The 24,823-nt window shown below is 40.3% G+C and overlaps 1 protein-coding gene across 1 annotated transcript in view; it reads left to right on the top strand.

Annotated features, from left to right (window-relative positions):
• The window catches only part of ADCY10 (adenylate cyclase 10), a 178,465-nt gene extending 165,264 nt beyond the window's left edge, over positions 1–13,201 (top strand). Inside the window, 3 exon segments of the mRNA XM_087958990.1 lie at positions 652–847; positions 11,329–11,517; positions 12,817–13,201. Coding sequence (XP_087815116.1) covers positions 652–847; positions 11,329–11,517; positions 12,817–13,002 — 571 coding nt within the window. The 3' untranslated portion in view covers positions 13,003–13,201.
• The last annotated feature ends 11,622 nt before the right edge of the window (positions 13,202–24,823 follow it).

Genomic DNA, 24,823 nt, shown 5'->3' with positions numbered 1-24,823 from the left:
ACTGTAGGAGACTGCACTGTTCTCTATGGATGTGTGTATCTGAATCTTTCTCTGATCTGAGCAATGATTAGTGAAACATATTTTAAACTGTAACAGAAATGGGATTTTCTGTGAAAAAGTAATAAAGGGTTGATATAGAAAAGAAATTAATTCTCTACATGTACCCCACTTATTTCATGTGGTTTTTTTAAAGTCATGAATTGCCAAATAATCAATTACACACCTTCAATCTACTAGCCACTGTTGCACACCAAATTAATTCTTGTCATCTGATAGTAAGTTGTTTAACTGAATTTAATTAAATGAATAATTGAGTCAGCTGGAACTTTTTGTATTGTATGACAAAAAAAAATCTATAGTGGATTTCCAAAGACTAATGTTGCCAAGACTAATGTTGTAATTCTAATGCTCAATCTTATAAACCACATTCCTATTAATTTCCATCATCCATTTCTCTTTTTCCAACATGTTTGTTTTTTGAGAAAATAAATAGATTTCTAAACTACCTTAAATATGGAAGGAGTGGAGAGTATAAAAATATCATACATTTTTGACCTTGATGTCCTTTCATTCTGAAAACTCATGTTTCTATATATATCACTAGAGAAGGGCTGACTCTCCTTCTACCTAACATGTGAGTTTATCATCTAGGTTTGCCAGACTTCAGCAATGGGATAAATTCATAATACCATTTGAAAAAGCAAGGCGGTTGTTGAGGAGAACAAGTGCTTCACTCTGTTCTAACCATGGATTCTGTAAGTTGGTGGAGTGTGAGACTCTGTTATTAAGAAAATATATAGAAGAGAGGCCTGACAAAGTTCGTGAGATGCATAACAGGATAACAAAGGTGAGGAATTCAGAGATGGGTATGCAGAAATTTATTTACTTATTTAGCAATTTCTAGCAAGCACAAACAGTGAACTGTCAAATCAGCCCTCTATTTTCATAATCAGTTTCTAATTTCACCTAAAATCTCCTTTTTTGTTTTACTTAGCAGATATTAAATGATAAGCATTATTATTTTAACAGCAACAAGAAGTTTGGCTTAGGATAACTAAAAATAATTATTTCCAATACTTCTTCTAAAACCCACAAAATTGGATTTTAATATATACCACGTTTCCCCAAAAATATCACCTACCCCAAAGTCAGTCCTAGCTTGATTTTTACATGTGTGACCAATACAAGCCCTACTCCAAAATAAGCCCCAATTAAGACCCCACCCACTCCAGGATGCATGGGTAAAAATTAAGCTAGGGTGGGGATGGCGGGGGTGGAGTTGCCTTACTACTTACCTTCAGACAGCTGCAGCCAGGTCTTGCGCATCCTGACACCTGCCTTCCTGCCCCATTTCTTCTGCAGCCAGCAGCCTTCCTGAAGGCCTCTGCAGCTGATTACATAGCTCTGGATTGATCCGGAGCTCTTTTATCTGCTGCAGAGGCCTTCAGGAAAGCCTTGCCAGCCACAGAAGTTCCTGAAGACCTCTGACAGTGAAAAGAAGGCCAGGGATAACACACACAAGTGAGTCAGTGGATGACATCCCCCAAAATAAGACCTGATGCCTTTTTTGGTGACAAAAAAGAATATAAGAGTCTTATTATGCCTATTATGATCTTTACCTTATAAGCTGGTTTTAGCCTTTATGGTGACAGTGGTTCTATAATCTAAGGAAGGAATTGGGATGGCTTGTGATCCTGGTAATTTATTTATTTGGCTTTCCTATTTGTATAGTGCTAGAATCCAAATTATGATAATATCTTTTTTAAAAATCCAGTATATCTGAATCAAAAGATTGGGAAAGCTCTTTCTATTGAATATCTGCTGGATAAAGACTTTATAGCTCAAAGGTAACTCTAGGGTGAACAGGGGACAAGGGTTTTGATTTATTTCCCGAAAGGGTACTGCTAATAAACTGCTCCTTGCTGTCTGTATCTTCTGTATTTCATTTTAGAACATAGAATAACAGAGTTGGAATGGACTTTAGAAGTTTTCTAGACATTCATGTGTCCAACCTCCTATTTATTCTGGACACATGATTATCATTCTCTTCTTGAAAATCTCTAGTGATATAGCACCCACAAGTTCTGGAGGCCATCTAATTAATTTTTTTCACTCTCAGAAAATTTCTTTTTAATTCTAGCTTGGATCTCTCTTTAATAACCTTCCATCCATTATTCCTCGTCCTGTCCCTGGGTGCTTTGGAGAATAGATTGGCCCCCTCTTCTTTGTGATACCCCCGCAGGTATTGAAAGATTGCTATCATGTTATCCCTAATCCTTTTTGCTAGATAAGACATCCCTAATCATTCATTAGCCCCCAGACTCCTAATTCTTCCTCTTTTCTGCATTCTTTCTAGAGTCTCAACATCTTTTCTCTATCAGAATGACCAGAACTAGATGCAGTATTCCAAGTATGGTCTTATCTTCTAAAGTGTTGGCTATACCTCCCACTCTGTAAATTTGATGAGTTCCCTTTCTATCACCTCATCTGCATAGAACATAGAACAAAAGAGTTGGAAGTTTTGTAGTCTAGACTTGAAGGTCTTCTAATCCAATACCCTGCTCAAGCAGGAGACTTATACCATTGCAGACAAATGGTTGTCCAGTCTCTTTTTGAAAGCCTCCATTTATGGAGCATTCACAACTTCTGAAGGCAAGATATTTCAATAGTTGATTGCTCTTTTGATTGGATGGAACTATTTTTTTTCCTTAGTTCTAAATTGCTTCTCTCCTTGATTATTGCCACCCACTGTTTCTTGCCTTGCCTTTTGGTGCTTTGGAAAATAGTTTAACCACCCCTCCCCTGTCTTTGTAGGAGCCCTTCAAATATTGGAACCATGCTATCATCTCTCCCCTTTCACTAGACTAGCCATACCTAATTCCTGAAACTGTCGGTTTTAGTCTCCAGCCCCCTAATCATTCTTGCTCCTCTTGTCTGCACTCTTTCTAGAGTCTTGACATCTTTTTTATATTGTGGTGATCAGAAGTGGATGAATATTCTAAGTGTGGTCTTGCTAAGGCTTTGCAAACCAGTACTAGAACTACATATGATCTTGGTTCTATCCTTCTATTAATGCAGCCAGATTGCATTGGTTCTTTTGGCTGCTGCCACACACTGTTGGCTCATATAAGTGATTGTCCACTATGACTTCAAGATCCCTCTCACAGTTACTGGCATTAAGCCAAGATTCACCTAGCCTATAGCTATAAAGTTGGTTTTTCTTGTCTAATTGCAAAACCTTACATTTATTTATGTTGAATTTCATTTTTTAGATAGGTTTTTTGTTCACGTTTGCCAAGGTCTTTTTTGGATCTTGAGCTTGTCTTCTGGGGTGTTGGCTATTCCTGCCAGGTTAGTGTCCTGATGAGTTCCCCTTCTATTTCCTTGTCTAGATTGTTTATGAAAATATTGAAGAGTACTGGGCCTAAAATGAAACCTTGGGGTACCCCATTACTTCCTTCTCTCCATGTGGATGTAGTCTCTCCATTGAAGACTACAGGTTGAGTATGAATTGTCAGTCAATACGAATCCATCTGGTGGTGATGCTAACTCACATTTTTCTAGCTTCCTAAGAAGTAGGTTATTATCTACTTCATCAAATGCTTTACAGAAATCTAAGTATACTATATCCACAGATTTTGCTGGTCCATTAATTTATTTACTAATTCACTTTGTTGAAAAATGCAATAACATTTGTTTGGCATGATTTGTTTTTTGATGAACCATGTTGGCTACTGGTGTTCACAGATTTGTTGCTTGATTATCTTTTCCAAGATCTTCCGAGATGATTGGTCTGTAATTTCCTACATCTATTTTTTAACCTTTTTTTGAAGATGTGGGAACCACATCAGCTCTTTTCCAGTCCTCTGACAGTTCCCCAGTGCTCTAAGACAGGGGTGGGATACAACAGGGTTAACTACTGGTTCGGGATTTACGAGGTTCGGTGATTTATGATGTGTTTCCCTACACGCTGCAAGCGGGCAGCTGTAATTGTCGCCTGTAAATCGTCATCAGCACGCTGAGTGCAGAGAAGCAGCCTTTGAAACAGCCCTCTTTTCCTGCTTTTTAAACTGCAGCTGTGCCTCATTTGGCAGCTGAAGTTGAAAAATCAGGAAATAAAGATCAGGTAAGAGCCCAGGTGGGTGGGTGGGCAAAAACATCAGCAGACATAGAACCAGTTCTATGTCTGCTGCTCTTCAGAGCTACTGGTTCTACAGAGGTAGACAGAACCGGTAGAAATCCACCCCTGCTCTAAGAACTTTGAAAGATGTATTTCAGTGGTTCTGAAATCACATCAGTTTCATCCTTTTGTATAAAACATTCTTTCACAAAAAATGAATTTTAAGCATTTCTGCTTTTTTCCTCCTATCCATTATCTCCTTGCCTTCTTTTTCCATTAGTGGAATGATTGTTTCCTTGACTTTTTTCTTATTTTTCAATTCTGTTTTAGTTGTGTCTGTCTTTCCTTTTCTTTATATTTGTCCTTTTTGTCTCTCAATTTACCAGAGAATTCTTTATGCAACTATAATTTTTATAACTTAGTTTTCTACATATGAAGTATAACTTCATAATTTACAGCCATCATTAACTATATCATTATTGTGATCCTTTGAGTAAATTACAACAGTTTAAGGTGTTGTGCAGGTTAAATGAGACTTCCAATGTATGGTCTTATATATGTTCTGTATTCCAGCATTCAACAGCGTCAGTTACCATGGCCAATGATGAAGAATGCTAGCTAATGTAGTCCACAAATCTTTGGAGAGACATAAACGTTGCATTTTCATTCCAAGGTCACATAACAACTCAGGGTTTCTTTTAACCCTGGCACAAAGATGCTCTGCATCTTTAATTTTTAAATAATATCCTCATTACATTATCTACATCTGGTCCCCAGCCCAAATGTAGCTTATATCTGGATATTCCACCTTTCAAAATAGTGTTTTGTCCCTTTTCCGAAAGAATTTTTTCTCTGTGGGCATGATCTAGGACAGGGGCCACTAACCTTTTGGACCTCAGGGACCACCAAATTCATAATTTTAAATCCCATGGACCAGAGGCCCTGGGAAAATCCCAGAAAAGTCTGCAGGAAAATTCCCCACCCCATTGTTCTACCGATCGATCAATCTTTACCATCTCAAGCTCCGTTCTCAGGGGGAGAGAGAGAGAGAGAGAGAGAGACTTTTGGCTTCATGCAAGGAAAGCAGCAGAAGCAGCAGAAGTCTTTCTCTCTCTTCCCCAAACTCCACCAAAAATGAGTCTCAACTTGTCACACCAGCGCAGCCTCTTGGAGCAGGATACCTTGTAGGGTCCCAAAGACTCATTTCTGGTGAAGTTTGGGAGAGTGAAAGAAAGACTTCTGCTGCTTTCCTTGTGTGCAGCCAAAAGCAGAAGAAAGAAGTAGCCTGGTGGCCAGGTGAGGCGCTTGGGGTGAGTGGGGCAAGTTCCCCCCTCTGCCCTTTCCCCCGTCCCCTCACTACCTCATGTTGTTCGCAATGCAAGTGACACAAGCCTTATGTTCCTGTGGACCATGTGAGTGGTGCAGCCTTGTGTTCCCACGCAGCCTGGATTAATTGCTTTGGGGGTGCTTTGGGGGTGACATTTCTCTGCAGACCACCAAAATTTTCTCGCAGACCACCAGTGGTCCTTGGCCCACTGGTTGGCAACCACTGATTTAGGACATTTCCTTGTGTAAGGTCCCAAAATGTACTTGAGTCACCAGAATGCCAAAGAGAGAGAAAGAGAGACCCAAGAAGAGGCTTGGAAAAATAACATATTTCATTTGTATAAAGAGCTGGATAGACTATTCCACAACATACAGATAAAAAGCATGCAGCAAAAAGCCACACCTTGGGGAAGGTATGGTGTCCTTTTATACCTTCAGAGACATCAGTTTAGTACCCAATTCTGCCCCCCTAGTCCATGCCTTCCTTGTAGCCCTGCATTAGCCATGTAGCAAGAAACAGGGGTACTGGGTGCTTAGCAACACAGGTATTTGCCTGGTGTAACCCTGCCAAGCTATGACACATTCCTGCTCCAGGTAATGAGTTATACAAAAAAAAAAAAAAAAGATGGCAGGAGTTAGATCACTGTTAGAAGCAAGTGGCAGAGGCAATTTTAATTCTTACAGGAGCAAAGCAATTCTTACAGAAGCAAAGTAGCAAGTTATTATTATGTCCCACTAATTCTACCTATTCTGCTATTATGTCCCTTCATTTCTCCCTTTTCTATTAGGACAGGATGTGTCCAGTCAATGGTGGAGTAGGGGAATATATTTAATGGGGACGGTCTGGAGAACCATGATACTTGAGGGTGTATTGGGAGGGGTAGCAGACACTATGCACTGGATTAAAAGAATGAAACCAGGGGTGGGATTCTACCGGTTCGGGCCAGTTTGGGCGAACCAGATGTTAATTGTACATCCAGTTCGGTGAACCGGTAGTTCAGAAGACCACCCCTCCCCGCCCCTCCCAGAAGTCGCCATGCACCTGGTTCTGGCTCCCAGGTAAGTGTAGGGAGGCTTGCAAAGCCGGAAATGGGGCGGGGGGGCACAGGGGGTGCAGAAGGGGCACCCCCCCTTGCCGTTTTGGGTCTTCTAAAGCTCCAGGGAGAGACAAAATAATCACCTCAGGAGACCCAAAATGGTGGGGGGGGGAGGGCATGCCAGCAGGGGGGATGGGGGTCCCCCTGTGCTCTCCCCCAGAATGCCGTTTTGGGTCTCCTGAGGCTTCAGGGAGGCTTGTTGTTCTAAAAACGGCCCCTTTTTGCTTTGGGGGGTGCAGGAGGAGTACTGCCTGTTACACATTCCTGGCCACATCCACCCAGCTGGTGATTAGGGCAGAGAACGGGCTGTTCAATTAGGTGATTAGTTTGCCTCTCTCACTCAAGGGCTGCCTGCTCTCCCTCCCATCAGCTGGCATGTAAGAGCTTCATTCAGTTTGTTTCTGCCCTCAAACAGTAAGGCTGATACATGCAAATTGCAAAGGTTCTCCGGCAGCTGGGCTTGCATTTGGCTTGCAACAACTGAGTTCCAGGTCTTTCCTCCTCCTCCTCCTTCTGCTATGCCTGATTCTGCCTCATCCTCATCCTGCTTCCTGTTTCTCCTGCTACCTCTTCTTCCTTCCTCCTCTCCTTCTCCCAGCATTGCAACTGGGCTTGCATTCCCTTCCTGTTCATGTTTGCAAGACAAACGCAGCAGCCCAACTTGCAACCAAGTGCTTTCCCAAAGCTTTGTTGGAGGGAAACAAGGTATGTGTGTGTGTGGGAATGACACCTTAAGTGCTGGGTCTCCAAGGGAACCCCTCTCTCGTTTGCACCAAGACTGCTGACGAGTCTCTCTCTCTCTCTGTGCCTCTCCCCTTACCCCTCCTTCTCTCTTTTGAATGGTTTTGTCAGTACTTCCTCAACTTGCTGGATCTTCGGTTTGTTTTGCTGGAAGGATGAGTAAGAATTGTCTCTTCTCCCCTTCCCCCTTTCTTCCCACTTTCTTAGAAAAAAAGTCACAGGTCTAATCTGGAAGAGAATCACTGTGCTGAACCATTGAAAAGTGCAGGTGGTGGTTATTTACCCTCTTTCTGCTTTCCCGGGTCTTTGATTGGGGTTTCCTCTGGAGCAAAAGCAGACAGCTTCTTCTAGTGAAGATTTCTCTGTGTCTTCTAATTTTCTTCCAGAGCAGAACAAAAAAGCCTCTTCCTGTGAAGGCTTTTCCAGTTCTTTATTCTGATTTTCTCCAGGAGCAAAATAAAGCCCTTTCTAGTGAGGTCTTCCCTACGTGTTTATTCTGATTTTCCTCTGGACTGGAGCAATATCATCTGGTGGCAGGCTTTAAGTAACAATCCCACACTTATTTTACTCCATGTGCGGCCCACCCACTATTTAATTTACCACTTCTGTTTGTGCTTCTTTCCCAAACTGTATACTTTTCTCTCTCCCTCCACCCTCTCTCTCTCTCTCTCTCCATCACACACACACACACACACACACACACTCAGGTCCATGGTAAAATTATCTTCTATGAAACCAGTCCCTGGTGCCAGAAAGATTGGGGACCTCTGAATTAGACCATGCAGGAGAGCCCTTTAAAGGATTATGTATTAATAGAAAAACAACTAACTTAGCTCTGATCCTAAACTAGAGGTGCCCAAACTTGGCAACTTTAAGACTTGTGTACTTCAACTCCCAGAATTCTCCAAGCAGCAGAGCTGGCTGAGGAATTCTGGGAGTTGAAATCCACAAGTCTTAAAGTTACCAAGTTTGGAGACCTCTATCCTAAATGCTAAAACTGTTGCATATAAAAAACAGAGGAACTCTGATCAACTATCACAGCCACATTTTGGATCTGAGTGGACGTCCTGGGAAAGGTGTCAGAATAACACTTAGAAGGAATCTTGGGGGGAACCCTATACCATTTCAGAGAAATGGCTGTCCAGTCTTTTCTTTAAAACCCCCAGTGTTGGAGCACCCAGAACTTCTGGAGACAAGTAGGTCTACTGGTTAATTGTTCTCACTGTCAGGAAGTTTCTTCTTAGTTTTAGATTGCTTCTCTCTTTGTTCAGTTTCCATCCATTGCTTCTTGTTTTGCCTTCTGCTTCTTTGGAAAATACATTGCCCCCCTTCTTTCTGGCAGCCCCTTTAAAAGCCTGTTGCCCTCTTGGGCAAAGCATTTCCTCCTTTCAGTGGTCCATGAAAGTATATCTATAGTATGTAGATAAAGTCAAAAAAGGTGAACAACATTTTTACAGAACTATAGATAAGTTGAGGCTAGGTATGACAAGGAATGGCTGGGAGGGAAGTGGCCAGGTGAGGCACCCCTTGATGTGAGTGACATTGAGTTGGCCACGCCCAGCCAGTCATGTGACCACCAAGCCATGCCCAGCCCATCATGTGACCAACAAGCCATGCCCTATGCATAAGAAAATTATTCCCAAATTATGATGAATGAACCATTGCATTAAATCAACCCATTCTATATCTTCAGGGTTTATGATATCACTATCTTTTAGATTTACTGTATTCAATTCAAGTTGATCTGATTCAATGCCCCAATATATAGTTTATATGGAAGTAAACCTTTGCACATTTCCACAATCACAGTGTCCCACTATTCCTCACAGTTGTGTATCAGTTCACAATCACAACAACAACAACATTCAGTGATACAATTACAATCACAGAAGCAACACAATCTGTAGAGTGCGAAGTTGCACAGCTTCTTTTGGGATCTTCAGATGGAATAAGAGAGGCCAACACTCAGGCCAGAAAGACCAAAAAGTTGCTACTCCTGCAACAAGAAAAAGCACAAACAAAACCCATTCATACCACAATGACCACGTCCATTTTTGAGCATCTTTATTCTCAGCGGGTCTTCTCCAGGAATCACTTTCTACCCTTTAAGTTCTTCCACTGGTCCTTTTACACATGTGTAGTGTTCCACCCTTTGTCTTTAGCTTGGACTGCTGTTTCAATGGTCCATATTTAGGTATAATCTATTCCAATATAATTTTGGTGACTACTGCTGCAGTGGCTCTCATGGCTGAATAAGCCTCAACCCATCCAGTCAAGCGACCCATTAGCACCAATAAATATGTAAGTGTCCCCACTTGAGGTAGTTTAATAAAATCAACTCATATTGAAATGAACTCACACTAAAATTACCCTCCCTTGTGTGTAAAACTTGTTTACTAACTCTTACATACTATGCATTTTTCACATATTTGTCACAATCCATAGCATCCATAACCTTCTACAAACAAGTCACATCATACCTTAGCCTCCCCAATGACTACCCTGATGTAGTACTTCCAAAATCAACATTTGCCTTCCATCAGGTATTATCCATTTACCTCCTCCACTTTCTACTGCTCACACTTTCTCTAACTTCTTCTCAGCTAACATTAAACATTCGGTTCCTTCTGCCATTGCCATCCTGGCTTCCAAGTCAGCTCAATTATTGCCTCAAGCATCAAAGGAATTCAAAACTTGATTTAAGGCATATACTTCACAAGTCTGTGTGACACTGAGCAATGCGGCTAGAGACATGATTTGAATGGAGGTGCATGTCAGAGTCCTGACACTGTACAGACCAACTTAACTTTCTAGTTTTTACCAAAAACTCCTTCTCTTACCTTCTACCACTTTCTCTTCCCATCTATAAATAAATTAACCCCTTCTCAGCACCAATATCTGATCATCCTGGCTCAATTCAAGCAAATATCAGTAGTTAATACTAAATCATTTTGTTCCATAAGCATACTCTCATATTTCAAAATCCTTGAATATGTCAGTGTCTAACATTTTAGACCAAAATGCCACTGACTATCTCTTTCCTCCCCACTTCTGAGTTAAAACCCTCAAAGCCATTCCTTTATGTGTGTAACACTAGGCTCTTTGCATATCAGTCTTTATTCAAAACAGCATAATTATCTATTCACAGCCTACACTATCCAGTCAATCCTAGAAATTTTCTCAACTCCTTCTTTGTTTCATGCAAGGGTTGAGTTACTATTCCTTCAATTCTTTCAAATGTTATTTTTCTACTTCTTTCGCGAATTAAATGTCCTAAGTATTTTAACTCTCTTTTTACATATTGTCATAGGATGGAGCACCTTGACTCCTAAGTATTCAAAATCAGTATGTCAGATTCAGATTCCATTCAAATGGAAGCAAACTCTCATTAAGTAGGTTAAAAACATGTATAAATCTAAGCAAAAGATTTCAGAGTATTTTTTTTCGTGTAAATTTAATTAAGCATTTTAAATCTCAAAAACTTCCAGGAAAAAAAAATCAAAATGTGTTCAGAAAAGAAAAATATATCTGCATACCTTTCTATATGTAGACCAAAAACAGTGCAAATTGCAAAACCATGTCACCTGTGAAAGAACATGGCAGTCTGTTTAAGAGATGTAAGGAAACTAGAATTATGTATCTGCCAGCCAGCCAGCTACTCTCTGCAGTGCTTCAAGCATTTAGATTCACCAGTTTCTTTATGTAGAGAATGGCGTAAATGAGTGAGTAAAGCAGCTTCTGACCCTGTCTTGTGCTTTGTTTTTTTCCTCCTCTTCTCAAAATATAGACATTTCAAAAATAGTTGCAGTGGTGGTTTCCTCAGAAAAACTGGTATTATTTATTTGTTTGTTTGTTTGTTTGTTTGTTTATTTATTTATTTTCAGTAAGCCTATTGTAATCTTAGGAACTGACATTCTACAAACATTGAAAATAAAATTGCAATGTTTTCTGTTTATTTTGTTTTGACTTTTTCTTCAGAAATTATCTTTATGTCTCTGGTTACACATCCAACACTCTGACATGATTATTCATTGTTTTTAATAGAATTTGGATCAGATAATGAACCAGTGTTCTATAAGCCCAGTGTACTATTCCAGGGTTTACCACCTGAAGGCCTATGTCCAGCTGATGCTTGGAAATGATGAACTCAGCCAAAACTTTATTGAGAAGGGATTCTACAGTAGTGATATCTATGGGAATCGTTTGGAGAGATCCTGGCTAGAGATTAGCAAGGTATTACTTTAAAACTTATTACAAGTCAGAGATAGAACATTTTACAGCATATAAGCCTATCATTTACAATCTTTCAGAATATTAAATCTATATGTATGTGTGTGTGTGCGTGTGTATGTGAATAGATATAGATATATTCATTTTTTAAAAGAGGAAATTAGTCCTGTTTAAAAGTTTGATTGACAATTAGACTATATTTCAACTTGGAAGAAAACTTGGAGGTTTTCTAGTCCAATTCCCTACTCAAGCAGGGGACCCCATACCCAGGGTGTCAAACTCAATTTCATTGAGGGCCACATCAGGGTTGTGTTTGACCTTGGAGGGGGTGGCCAGGGCCCATGGCCAGCTCAACGTCACTCATGTCAGCTGTGGTGGCCTCAGTGCTCTGCCAGTGAAAACAGGCTCCCAAACTCCATTTTCGGCTGTGATGGCCTCCTGCAACCCTCTGCCACAGCCTCCAGAGCTCCATTTTCACTGACAGAGGGTTACAGGAGGCTGTCTCAGCCAGAAACGGAGCTCAGAAGCCCATTTTTGCTAGCAGAGACACCATGGGCCGGTCCTTTACTCTTTCCAGGGTGGGTCCGTGGACCAGATCTAAGCAACCTGTGGGTTGGATCCTCCCTGTGGGCCTTGAGTTTGACACCCCAGGCCTATATCATTCCAGGGAAATGGCTGTCCAATCTCTTCTTAAAAATCTCCAATGTTGGAGCAACCACAGCTTCTGAAGGCAAGCTGTTCCACTGATTAATTGTTTTCATTGCCAGGAATTTTTCCTTAGTTCTAAGTGGATCTCTCTTTCTCTTTGATAAGTTTCTATCTGTTACTTCTTCTCTTGCCCTGAGGTATTTTGAAGAATAGGTTGCCCCACAGAATAGGTTAAAAATCCACTGACTGGCTGTCAATTATTGTGAACAACAATTGAGAAGGTGAAGTTTCATATTTTTGTAAGGCACCTCTTTATGCTCCTGTGAATTCTAGAGCCATCTACTGGCAGCTGGCTGAATTTTGACTGCATTTTTCTTTTGAAAAAATAATGTCACTTGTCTCCTATGCAAGGCAGGGCAGGGATCTCATGATAATGGAGCTGAGGGACGGAAACCCTTAGTATGGAGAAAAGGAAGACTATATCCTAGAATAAGGTGCAGTACATAGCATATTGGAAGGTAAATTAATAAGTGATTCCTCTCTGGAAATGAAACATTACCATACCACAAAACCTTCCATTCTGAATTAAATAAGTATAATTATTTGCTCCCTCGTCACTTTCTGATCAATTGTCCAACTTTTCATATTTCCTAGGAGTGGTGGTTCACTGGAAAAAAACTCATGGAAGATTTTTGGTTAAAGGCAGTTCCAGATTTCCCTGTATGGAATGTAAACATGACAGCCCAAGAGATGGGAGCTTTCCATAAAAACATGTACCTGCTGAAAGTGCCAGAACTGGATATAAACAATCAATTCCCAGAAAGTAGCATAGAAGAATAATAGTGAACTGATTGCAGGAAATGTTGTCTGAAACAAATTTTGATTTATTTGTTCTCTTGTACAAACTCCACCTTTTCCTGTGTTAAATCCAGAATGTAGCATTTGGTCTGAATGTTCTACGTTTTAAATTTCTTATAGAAAAATCCTTTTATATTCAGCACTTTATTCTTATAAACATCCTCTTAGTAGATAGTAATTAGAAAAGAAATGACAGGGTAGGGTGCACTATTGAGTTCTACTTTTTACAATGATTTTATTACATTATATTTTCTTGCATCTCTATTTGCAATAATTGAACTATTTCAGAAAACAGTTATGGTTGCCAGCAGGTTTGGAAAATTCATAGCCATTCTATAAAGGAATTCTGCTTTCAGAATAAGTCTAGGAAAACTAGAAAGAACGTTGCTTTGGATTTTCCTTCCCAAGCTACATAAATACAATATAGTTGCCAATATTGAAATATAAGGACAACTATGTAATTTGCATATGGGGAAGTTTTATGAAAAAATACCTTATTAAATCTCTACATCCAAATCTTCAGAAGTAAATAAAGTGCATTTAGGAACAGAAATGAATAGGACACACAAGGGAAAATATAACATATAAACATTTATAAATAAAATAAATGCAGGAGGCAGGAGGTCCTTGTGCCACTGGGCCTAGCTAAATTGTGTATATATCTGAAAAAAATACAGGTAGTCCTCAAATTATAACCACAACTGAGCCCAAAATTTCTGTTGTTCAGTAAGACATTTGTTAAGTGAATTTTGCTCCATTTTATGACCTTTCTTGCCTCAGTTGTTAAGTGAATCACTGCAGTTGATAAGTTAATAACCCAGTTGTTAAGTGAATCTAGCTTTCCCATTGAATGTGCTTGTCAGAAAAGTGATCACACGATTTTAGGACACAGCAATGGTCATAAGTATGAATCAATTGCCAAACATCTGAATTTTGATCAGATGTTCATGGGGATGCTGGAAAGGTCATAAGTACAAAAAATGGTCATGTCACTTTTTTTAGTACCATCAAAACTGTCATGCCCCTGTCGGAGTCTGAATCCAAGGAGGAAGATGAACAGCTGACAGGGAGTAGGAGTGTGGCTCCGTTGGCTGTGAAGGAAACTGGGGAAGGCCAAAGTCTGGCTGAGCAGAGCAGGGGAGAGAGATAGAAAAAGGGAGAGGGAGTTCAGAGGAAGACCCAGGCCCACCCCCTCATCATCCTAGGGCATGCAGGGAGGAACGGAGAAGAGAGCAACATGGGTTGCATGGCTTATGGGGGAGGAAAGGGCCCTGATTCCCTTCATTAGCCACAGCTGGGAAGAGAGTTTAAAATAAATGCATGCTGAGTGTGGCAGCTGCTAGGAGCAAAAGTGAGTTTATCTTGAGTTGACTTTGATTATCTGTGTTCCTGGTGTCTTCCCAATTGTGTTGAGTTATTGCCATGCCTTCATGTCTGGAATTCTTGCTCCTGCCCTGCTGGACTAATTACCTCATTTTGCCTTGATTGGACTTTTAGTTACAGTTTTTGTTGACCACATTTTGGGCTTGATTCTCTGCAGCCAAAGGCTATTCCTGGGAGAGTTTTTCTCCAGCCAGAAGGTAACCAGGACATTGGGGAGAAAGTTGGAGCTAAAAAAAGGGACTCCTACTGATTATCTGACTGTGTTGCCTTTATGCCATGCCCCAGGTCATCACAATAACTTTGAATGGTCATTAAACAAACTTTGTAAGTCAAGGCCTAATTGTACCTCATGTTCAGGTTGACTTCAGAGAGCTATGGTTATCTTCCTGCTTGGAGATTTATATGCCCTCCTGGTTCTTTTTTATTTTATTTTTGAAGATATGTTCTTACTTTTATAGAATTTGAGGGATTGTACTAATCAAGAACAATACTCTATCCCTGAGATCTTGACATACATTCCTAACTTTTCTATGTGGACTAACTAAGGAACAATCTGGTTTTTATAGTATAATTGTATACTATAAAGTTTGTGTAAATGGATAATATAGAAGAAACTTTTAAGCGAAAAGAGTTGAATTTTATTTTTTTAGCTTCACGTGGTATAAATTGGTGGCCCTTTTTGTTGATATCACTAAGCAGTTGGCATAAACCCTGTTTTGAACCATGTCTATGGAATCTGCAGTTTTTGAATTCCATTCAGAAAGAAATGGAGAGTTTACATAATTAATATCTTAAGTTCTGATTTTATAAAACAGGATCAAAATGGGGCTTGTTGGAAAGGCAACTGTGTAAAACAAGTAGTTTGCTTTGTGGGTGGTTCCTAAAAACAGTTATTTTTAGGTTATATAATTAACATTTTATATGTTCAAACCTTGTGTTGAAAGGACAGAAATGGTTTAATTTCTCTCTAATTTAAACTCTGTTATTTTAAAATTAACTCATTTGAAACTTATTAACTGGCACAATGGTGGTGGTGGGAGAAGGTTCACAAGAGAAGTATCTGGCCAATGTCTTCTAATGTGTGGCAGGTTTTCACTTGCCATGGTGCCTAATCAATGGAGGCCTTCCAGCAGCAGGAGGAAGGGAGAAGGCGAGGCTTCTTGGGAATGGGTTGGGGGAATCCCTATGCTGCTAGACATAGCTGGTTGATGCCTCCCAGCCCAAGGTCTGTGTATCTGGGAATTGCAGCACTCCTATAGTTATAAGGATAGTTGCTAAGCACCCAAATTTTGATCATGTGACTACAGGGATATTGCAGCAGTTGGATTTGGCAGTTCAAAACTCACCAGGTTCAAGTTTGACTCAGCTTTCTATCCTTTTGAGGTTGGTAAAATGAGGAGCCAGATATGCTAATTCTGTAAACCGCTTAGAGAGAGCTGTAAAGCACTGTAAAGTGGTATACAAGTCTAAGTGCTATTGCTATCCATCCCTTCATTCAGCCTAGTAGTAATTTTGAATGTTGAATGAATGTTTGTAAGTGGAGAACTATGTCTATTGTTATATATTAGAACTCCAATAAGAAAAAAAAACCAGGAGGGACTTTACTATCTGTAAGCCTCTAGCATTTGTTTTTATGGATATATCTCAAAATACTCTTAAGAAGGAAATCTTGCCTCATTTCAAGCTGGGAATAAAATAAACAGGCAAGTGCTTGAACCTGAGGTAAGGTTTATTTCTGAGAGCACAACATCCAGTCAGCTGTCAGAGGTGAAGGCTTTTAGGTCAGCCATCAAGTTCCTGTTCCTGGCCAGCCTCAAGAAAGATTGTGTCAGCTGGATCTTCAGCTTGGGGTTTGACCTTGCTGTATGCTTCCTATTGGCTGCCATAGTAATGGGGGGAGGGGCATGGCATTTGGGTTGGGGAAGTGAGCCGGTGTGATGAACTGAAAGGGAGGTTTGCTCTCAAGAATTATTGCACTGCTGAGTGGAGTTGTTTACACCTTGTCAAGGCCAGCCAACCTAGGACTCCAAAGGGATGAAATACCTGAAAATGAGCTTCACACAACATCATACTGGATGTTGATTGGACCCTCAGTGCTGGACCCCGGGGGGAGGGATTAGGGGAAACTTTCAATATGTAACTTTATCATATTTTGAATCAGATCTTGCCTTGCTTTCGCTGCTATCATTTCATGGAGTAGGGGTTTTTTCTTTCTTCGGTTTTGAATGGAGGCAGGTCTGACATTAGGCAAGATCTGCTTTATTAGCCAACCCAGAGACTCCAGTCTACTGAAGGGGTGAGCACACAATGTCGACCCATGGGAGCGACCAGGAAGAGTCCAGAGCCCTGGGGTTGACCTCCCCACAGCCACATTGGTGCCATGAGGAAACAGAATGGCTAGAGGAGCTGCAACTTGAGATTCCAGTCTGAGTCAGGTTACTGGGCATAGGACGCATGGAAGACCCTGAGAAACATCCACCAGGGGTGACTGCCCTGCCAGAATCTGACAAAGAGGACCTCCTAGAGACCCATGCCCTGCAACTACTGCATGAAGCAATCAACAGCTCAGGAGGCCCTCACATAGAAGCATGCTCGGCTAGCGCACAGAGCCTGGCAACAGGGGAAGCCGCAGTCGCTGCAATCCCAGTGATGGCCCCTGTTGCTCCACAGGGGGCATTATTGGCAGCTGCTGCCCTGACAACAACTGCTACTGCAGCCCAGGACCTCCTGGTGGGGAGGGGGGCATCCCCCGGAGGCCCTGAATTCCTAAGGTTCTCTGCTGGGAGTAAAATACACAGGGGATCCCAAAGCCCTGGATTCCTTCTAGCCCAAGTCTGGAATCTTATGTAAGAGAATGGAGAAGACTTAGGATCAGAGGCAGCCAAAGTGAGAAGTGTCACCATAGCCCTGGAAGGGGCTGCATCAGACTGTTGGTCACTCTTCATAATGATAAGGCTCCCCAGCTAAGAGATTATGACCAGTTTATGATGATGCTTCGCCGGTGGTTTGAGGACCCCCTAGCTGAATGCAAGGCTAGGATCAGAATGAAAACCATCACCCGGGGAGGTCATTGGCAGAATACACCCAGGAGTTTTGTGAGCTGGACTGCCATATCACTGGCTGGCCCCCAGAAGTCCTGATGGAATGCTACAAAGATGGCCTTAATGATGAAATCTATCAATGCTGCTGTGGGGCACTCAAGAACTCCAGTGCTGGTATGTGTTGGCAGATGAGGTGGAAGTTGACCTGGCCAGAGACTGGCACTGTGGAAACTGCAGCTGGGGCAAGCCCTCCCCCTGCCCCTAAAGAAGCCCCGAAAGCTGCCAAAGTTTAGCCAGCACCCAAACTGATGTTCATGGCATGGTTCAAGTGCAGTAAGGAGGGGCACCAAGCAGTTGATTGCCTTGCCAAACCAAGCTCCAAGCCAGTAACCACTGGGGGCAGGAAGCCTGAGAAGCAGCCAGAGAAGAATCGTGAAGCAGTACTGAAGGGGGGGCGGAGGTTGTTGAGTTTGCTCCTCCTGCCCAGGAGGAGCTGAGAACTCTGACCCCACCAGAGGAGAGTGAGACTTATTCTGATGACAACACCCTTGTCAGTCATAAGCTTATTGACATTCAAGTGTCCAGTTCAGAGGTTGGTTGGGGTTGGGGTTGGTCCCCCTTTTTTAATAGCTCTGTATGTGGGAAGGCTACCTCAGCAAATGCAGGAATGAACTGCCAGTAAAATTTGCAAAGCTCAGGAAGCTTTGAAGTTGTTTCTGGGTGCAAGGAGGCTGCCAATATAGTACGGCTTTAACTTTGCCCAGGTCCATTTCAAGGTCATGGGCCCAGCCAGCCCTAAGAACACACAAAAAGACTGCATTGTAATTTAAGCTGAGAGAGACTACCAGTGTTTACAAGACAGAGATGGCTTTGCAGGATGGCTGAGAAAATTAAGGAGACCTCTCTACCTCATTTGGATCAGAAAAATTATATAATTTGGGCTGCAAAGATGGAAAAGCTAAAAAAACTGTGGGATATTGTGGAAAACCCACCCCAAGCACCATTAGCTGCTGCAGATCAGAGGCAGCATGATAAAGCAATGGCTTATGTCATCTTAAGTTTAGAAGATAAACAGTTTATCAATGTAGCTGATTTAAAGACTGCAAAAGAGGTCTGGCTGAAGTTAAGAAGTGTGCACATGAGTGTGTCTGCATGCAATATTGTATAATTATCAAGAAAGTTATACAGAGCCAGTCTGCAACCTGGAGAATCTCTGGAGCAGCATCTTGTTCACGTGCAAACTTTGTTTGTGGAGTTAGAACAGTGTGGAATGCACATTCCAGGAGGGCAGGGCTGACATCACAATGAGACAATGAATGATTCTGGTGCTCCCGGGGTGGCATTGATATCCCCGCAGCTTGGACCCAAACCGTCCCATAGAGATGGTGGTCGAGGAGAGTGCATCCTGCTGATCCCAGGGACACCGCAAAGTCCCTGGTTGATGCAGGAAAAGCTCTCTAATCTGGCTGCAGAGGAAAGTGGCCATTGAAAGCTGCTTCAAGGTCAGGACAGCTCTGGAACGGAAGAAGAAAGGGAAAGAAAGTGTGTCGGCTCTGGGTGAGATCATTAATTTTTTTTCTGATAAAGAATGAGAGAGCACCCTAAGGAGAAAAGATTTTAAGAAGATAGAAGACAGAAGAGTAAATAAGCGGCAAAATCGAACCTGTCTTAAACTGTTAAAATCATTTAGAATTATTTTACTGTAACTTAACAAGGACTAAATTTTTAACTGGACTGGATTTTATAATAACAACTTAAGAAGACATTTCTTAACATTTACCTTAAAGATAGTCTTGGAACTTTTTCTTTTTTCTTCCCTCTTTTAAAAGGGAATCTTTTATTAGAAACCTTTTTGACTACAATATAGCAAGGTAGTGAAAGTAAAAGTAAAATAAAACAAAACAACACTGCCATCTAGAGGCTTTAAAAATCTTTTTTTTTTGAAGGGACTGAAAAAACAAATTGCTGAGAAAATCCTTTTAGCCACAAGCTGTTTATATTAAGAGAAGACAGAGAGCAGAGCACTGAATAAGAATTGTTTTAACAGGTGCTTCTCTTGTAAAACAACTTAAACAGCTGGAGATTGAAGTTGGAAGAGAAAAGACTACTGTGGCCTTGGATTATATCTTGTTGAAATTTTGATTGTGATGCCTTGGACATTGCATGGTGGCTGTGATTTGTTTTGTGACTTATTTTTAAATTACAACTGATTTTTCTTTTAGTGGCTAGCACTCATTCTGGGCCTTGTTTTTTTCCCTGTTTCTTCTGAATTGACACTTGCCTCATTGTTGGATTTTTTTTTTTTGCTTTTGCTTTTTTTTCTTTTTTCCTTTTAAAACTATATGTTTTAAAACTATATACTTTTTATTTTTTTTATTATCATAGCTGCTTTTTCTCCTTTTTCTTGGATTACTATTAGAGGATTTTTTATTTTTGAACATTTTGCTTCTCTATCTCAGAAGTAAAATTTTCTTTTTCTTTTTTTAATATTAGTATTTTTGGCTCCCTGGGATGAACAAATTTTTCCCCCTGTTTGTTTTCTTCTTTTTCCTCTTTTACTTTTTCTTCTCATTTACAATTGGTTTAAGGTAGAGAAGAACCTGAAGAAAATTGGTCTTGGCGTTGTTAGCAGATACCTATTGAGGACAACCAACTAGAGATGAGGAAAACAGCAGCTTCAGGCTCATCAATCCCTACCTTTTCCTCCTGAGCCCAGCTGGTCAGGCTCATCAATCCCTACCTCCTCCTCCCTAAGCCCAGCTGGTCAGAGGTCAATTCACACCGTGTTACAGCAGGAGAAAGAGAAAGAGAGGGAGAAGGAAAAGGAGACCACGTTACAAATGATAATGCAAGCAATACAAGAACAAGGGAAATGTTTGGAAGATAGAATAGAAAGAATAGAAGAGAGAATAGGGAAAACAGATGAGAAAATAGAGAACATACAACAAATGATGATGAAGAATGAAGATTTCAAAAAATAGAAAAAAAAGGAGACCAGACAGAGAAAAAAGTTGGAAAAATTGATAACAGGCTGATAGCAATTGAATAAGACAAGGGAAAAGAATGCTTGCCTGGGAGATGAACAGAACAGATTTTTATCTCAGATTTCAAAATATTGAGGAAGAAAAAGAGGAAAATCTTGCAGAAATAATGATAGAAGTGCTAGCAGGAGCCTTGGACATATTCAAAGAAAAAATGATGAATGGAATAGATGAAGTGTTCCAAGTGTATACAAGATATGCTATGAAAAACAAATTACCATGTGAGATTCACTAAGAAAGCAATCAAAACACAAATATTACAGAGAGTAAGGGATGACCCACTGAAATATAAAGGAAAGGAGATTACAGTCCAAAAACAAGTACCAAGAAAAGTGGGAGATTCGAGAAGAGAATACCAATTCTTGATGAAAACTTTAATTAAGAAGGGAGTGAACTATAGATGGCTGATTCCAGAAGGTTTAATACTCACTTGGCAAAAGCAAAGACACAGATTGGACTCAATAGAGAAAGCAGAATTATTTTATGATGAATATTTTAGAGGAAAAGAAGAGAGAATTCGAGACGAGGAAATAGTTAAACTTCAAGAGGAGATGGTTGAAGTAAGAGATAAAGAAAAAAGAGATGAAAAGATACAAGAAGAAGGAGCAGCAGGTGGAAGGGTGAAACCAAAAGAAGAGAGCAAAGAACAAGAGCAATAAACCCTACATATAAAGTATAAACAATGGAAGAAAAGAAATTGATTACAATAAATATAAATAGATTGAATTCGGCCATCAAAAGGAAAAAAGTTCTTAAACTAGAAAAATTAAAACTTGATATAATCTGTTTGAAAGAAGTCCATATTAAAAAAATATGTCCAAGTATTGAATTATTCCAGAATTGGGAATCTGTACACCTCATTGGCGCAACAAAATAAAAGAGTAACTCTATATATTAAGAATCCAATTAAAGCTAAATGAATTTTTACATATGAAGAAGGAAGAATACTGATGGTGGAAATAATTGATAATAACCTAAAGATGTTTTTAGTAGCCATTTATGCACCAAATGAAAAGCAAGAAGAATTTTATTAAAAAACTGCACAAGAAAATAATAGAATTGGAATATGATAATATCTGCATCTTGGGATATTTTAATGCGATAGTGGACACAAAGTTGGATTATAAAACACAGAAAGTTAATAAACAAAATAGAAAGACACTTCCGAAATCCTTCAAGATGGTAGAGGGATTAAGCATTCGAGACCTCTGGAGAGAAATGAACACTAATATACATTTTACTCTAATAGACGTTTATCATGGTCAAAAATTGATATGGTCTGGATGTCAACAGAACTAATGTCTAACATACAAGAAGTAAATATAGAAACAAGTAATTGGGCAGACCATAACCCAATATGGGTCAAGTGGCAGGGACAAAAGAAAAGATCAAGATGGACTTTGAACAATTCAATCTTGAAGGAAAAAGAATTTATACAAGATATGAAAAAAGAACTGGTTTTTTTCTTTAAAGAAAACAATAAGGAGGAAACTTCATTATGAAATGTATGGGATACCATGAAGGCCTATACCAGAGGTCTGATTATAAATTATACAAGAAGAAAGAACATTAAAAAAAGACAAACACAACAAATATTAGAGGAAGACTACAAGAAACTGAAGAAAGAACTACAAAAATATCCACAAAAGAAGAATAGAGAACTGACAGAGGCGATAAATAGACAAAACACTGGAAAGGCTCCAGGCCCAGATGGGCTACCATAGAATTCTATAAGACCTTGCAGGAATCTTTAAGCACTACAATGCTTGAAGTAATGCATGAGGTTTTGTCAAAAACCAAAATACCTAACTTATGGTCAGAGGCTTACATTACTCTTATACCAAAAGAAGATACTGACTTACAACAAATAAAAAACTATAGACCTATATCCCTGCTGAATGCAGACTACAAAATATTTGCCTCAATAATGGCAGAAAGACTTAAAAGATATTTGAATCACTTTACACATACTGATCAAATGGATTTCTGCCTAAGAAGCAAATAAAAGATAACATGAGAATAATCTTTTTTTAAAAAAACAACAACAAATTTTATTAATTTTCAAAGCCAATACACAAACAAACAAAACATAAAACATAAAAACATAAAACTTCTGTGCGGCTTTGTTCCGCATTAGGAAGGCTTCTCACTGGGTGGTCGAATGCATCAAGAAAGACACCAACGCAGGTTCTATCTTGGGTGAGCTGCCCCGATCACAAGTTCGGGAAGCTCTTTTATTAAAAACACATAGTGATACGTCATAAGCGGTGAATTCTATCCAATCATTAAGTTACATGAGTAGGAATATTAGTGCACACATAGTAACATCCAATCACAGTTACATGGTCAGTTTAAAAGGTACTAAGTAGCCAATTAGCGTTTGCAGTCCAGTTATTAGCCCATGGTGACGTGTTGTTGATTGATGTTCTCTGTTCCTGGTACGCGCTTTCAACCTATGTGAGGCCTAGCCTGTACCGAAGCTGTAGAAACTAATTTATTACTGCATCTCCTCTGTTTTAGTTTTATAGAGAGAAATTTCTTCTGGATCTTCGTCACTGCCCATGCAAAAACTAAATGCGCACGCATCAGGGTCTTCTGAGGGTATGACTTTGTACAGAGGTTCCTTTTCCCAGAGGGCATTAACCTGTGCAATGGCGCGCTTTTCAGCTAACAAGGATAGACTATTGGAGATAGTGCGAATAAAAATTGGTAATACACATGGAAGAATAACGCATCCTGCAGCAATCATACCTATGAGAGCTACTATAGCTTGTAATCCTGGTAGTTTTGGAAACCAGGAACTAAAAATATTTTTAAAATCAATACCTTGCCATACTTGATCAGGATTATAGGTTAATTGTTGCATCTCATGTAATCTAAAGCTAAACAATTTTGGTAGACAGCTGTGCATAATTTGTAGCAGTTGCTAGAGTGTTTAGAGCCTTGTCTATTCGTTGGCCAGCTAAATCTAAAACAGCTTGTAAACGAATAATTCTATTAATCATATATATATGGGGGTTCTATACCCATAGGACCCGTCTTGGGCCCAAGTAGCCACGTCGTAGGTGCAGACGATTCTTTCTGAGCTCCAGGTATCCCCTGTATATTCTGATTGACAGGGGAAGCCTGCAAAGGCATTATCGGTGTTTCTTTTCCTGCGGGATAATGTATCATACACAGGGATGCCTAGCTCTTGCTTAATAGAGATCGGGAGGAGGAAAAAGGAAGGTCTTATCCACCCCAATACACATGACTCTTGCCAATCTGCAGGAAGGGATGGATAGGCTAGGTTACCACAAATCCAATACATGTTATTTGGGGCTGTCCAATCTTGGGAAGATGTTGTGTCATTGAGATAAGGGAGGAGGGAGGTGTTGAATTTGGCAGGTGTGGTGGTAGCATTGTCAGGTGCTGTCCAAGTCTGGTAGGAGTTATCCCATGTACCTTTTGCAATTTTTTCTGCCATATCCATGAACAAGTTTTATGCAATAACACTGGTATCAGGGGCTTTATCTAATTTCCTCAAATTATTATATACCGACCAGCCTAACGATGTTTCCTTACCTTCATATATGATTTCGGTTTTTATGGTAATGTAAGTGTTTGGATCCGATCCTGTGCCATCAATCCCTATACCATAAGTATCCAAGGCAGGGTGTTGTCTGGAGATGGTGATTTCTACCTTGTTGTCTATGGTAGACACTGATATTCGTTTGAAATGTGACAGATGATTGCAGCCTTTGTACCCTCCCCCAGTATAATCACAGACACAAGACCAACCCGAACACTCGATGGAACCTCCACAAGGGATCCATTGATTGGGGTTCCCTATGGCCCAGTTTATGGGTGTAGGACACAAATATTTATGATTGTGAGCGTATGTTGTTTTCCAGTCAACCGACCCGCATGAATGCCCCCCTGGTTTTGAACAAGCAATACAAACATCAAAGGTTAAAACAATTGGGTTAGTACCATCCTTGAGCAAGGTGGTGTGATTTAGGTAATAAAGTTTTCCCTCCCCCTCAGGATCAGATCTGCCAGAGGCTCTTGGAAGTCCCGCCCATAAGGTAATGTTGAGACGTACAGCTGTCTTGGGATCGTAGCAAATGGTTTTTGAGTTCATCTTGCATAGATGGTACATGGTTCCGTTGTTTTGACAAGTTCTTCTGGTAGGAAGGCACTTCTGTGGTTGTTGGGTATGGTAGATGAGAGTTAGTTGAATGAAGCCTGCTTGTGTGGTTTTGAAAAGGCAGGAGGTGCAGCCATCTGACACGCTGGTGGGATTCTGCGATCTCTAACGGAGCCATGGTTGAGGGAGTGTCGACCATCTGAGATAGG

Source organism: Notechis scutatus, chromosome 3, assembly GCF_049901735.1.
Source record: "Notechis scutatus isolate UNSWTSFEM ecotype Mainland chromosome 3, rNotScu1.2, whole genome shotgun sequence".
In the NCBI taxonomy this organism is placed as follows: domain Eukaryota; kingdom Metazoa; phylum Chordata; class Lepidosauria; order Squamata; family Elapidae; genus Notechis; species Notechis scutatus.
This window is presented reverse-complemented; position numbering and strand designations above follow the sequence as displayed.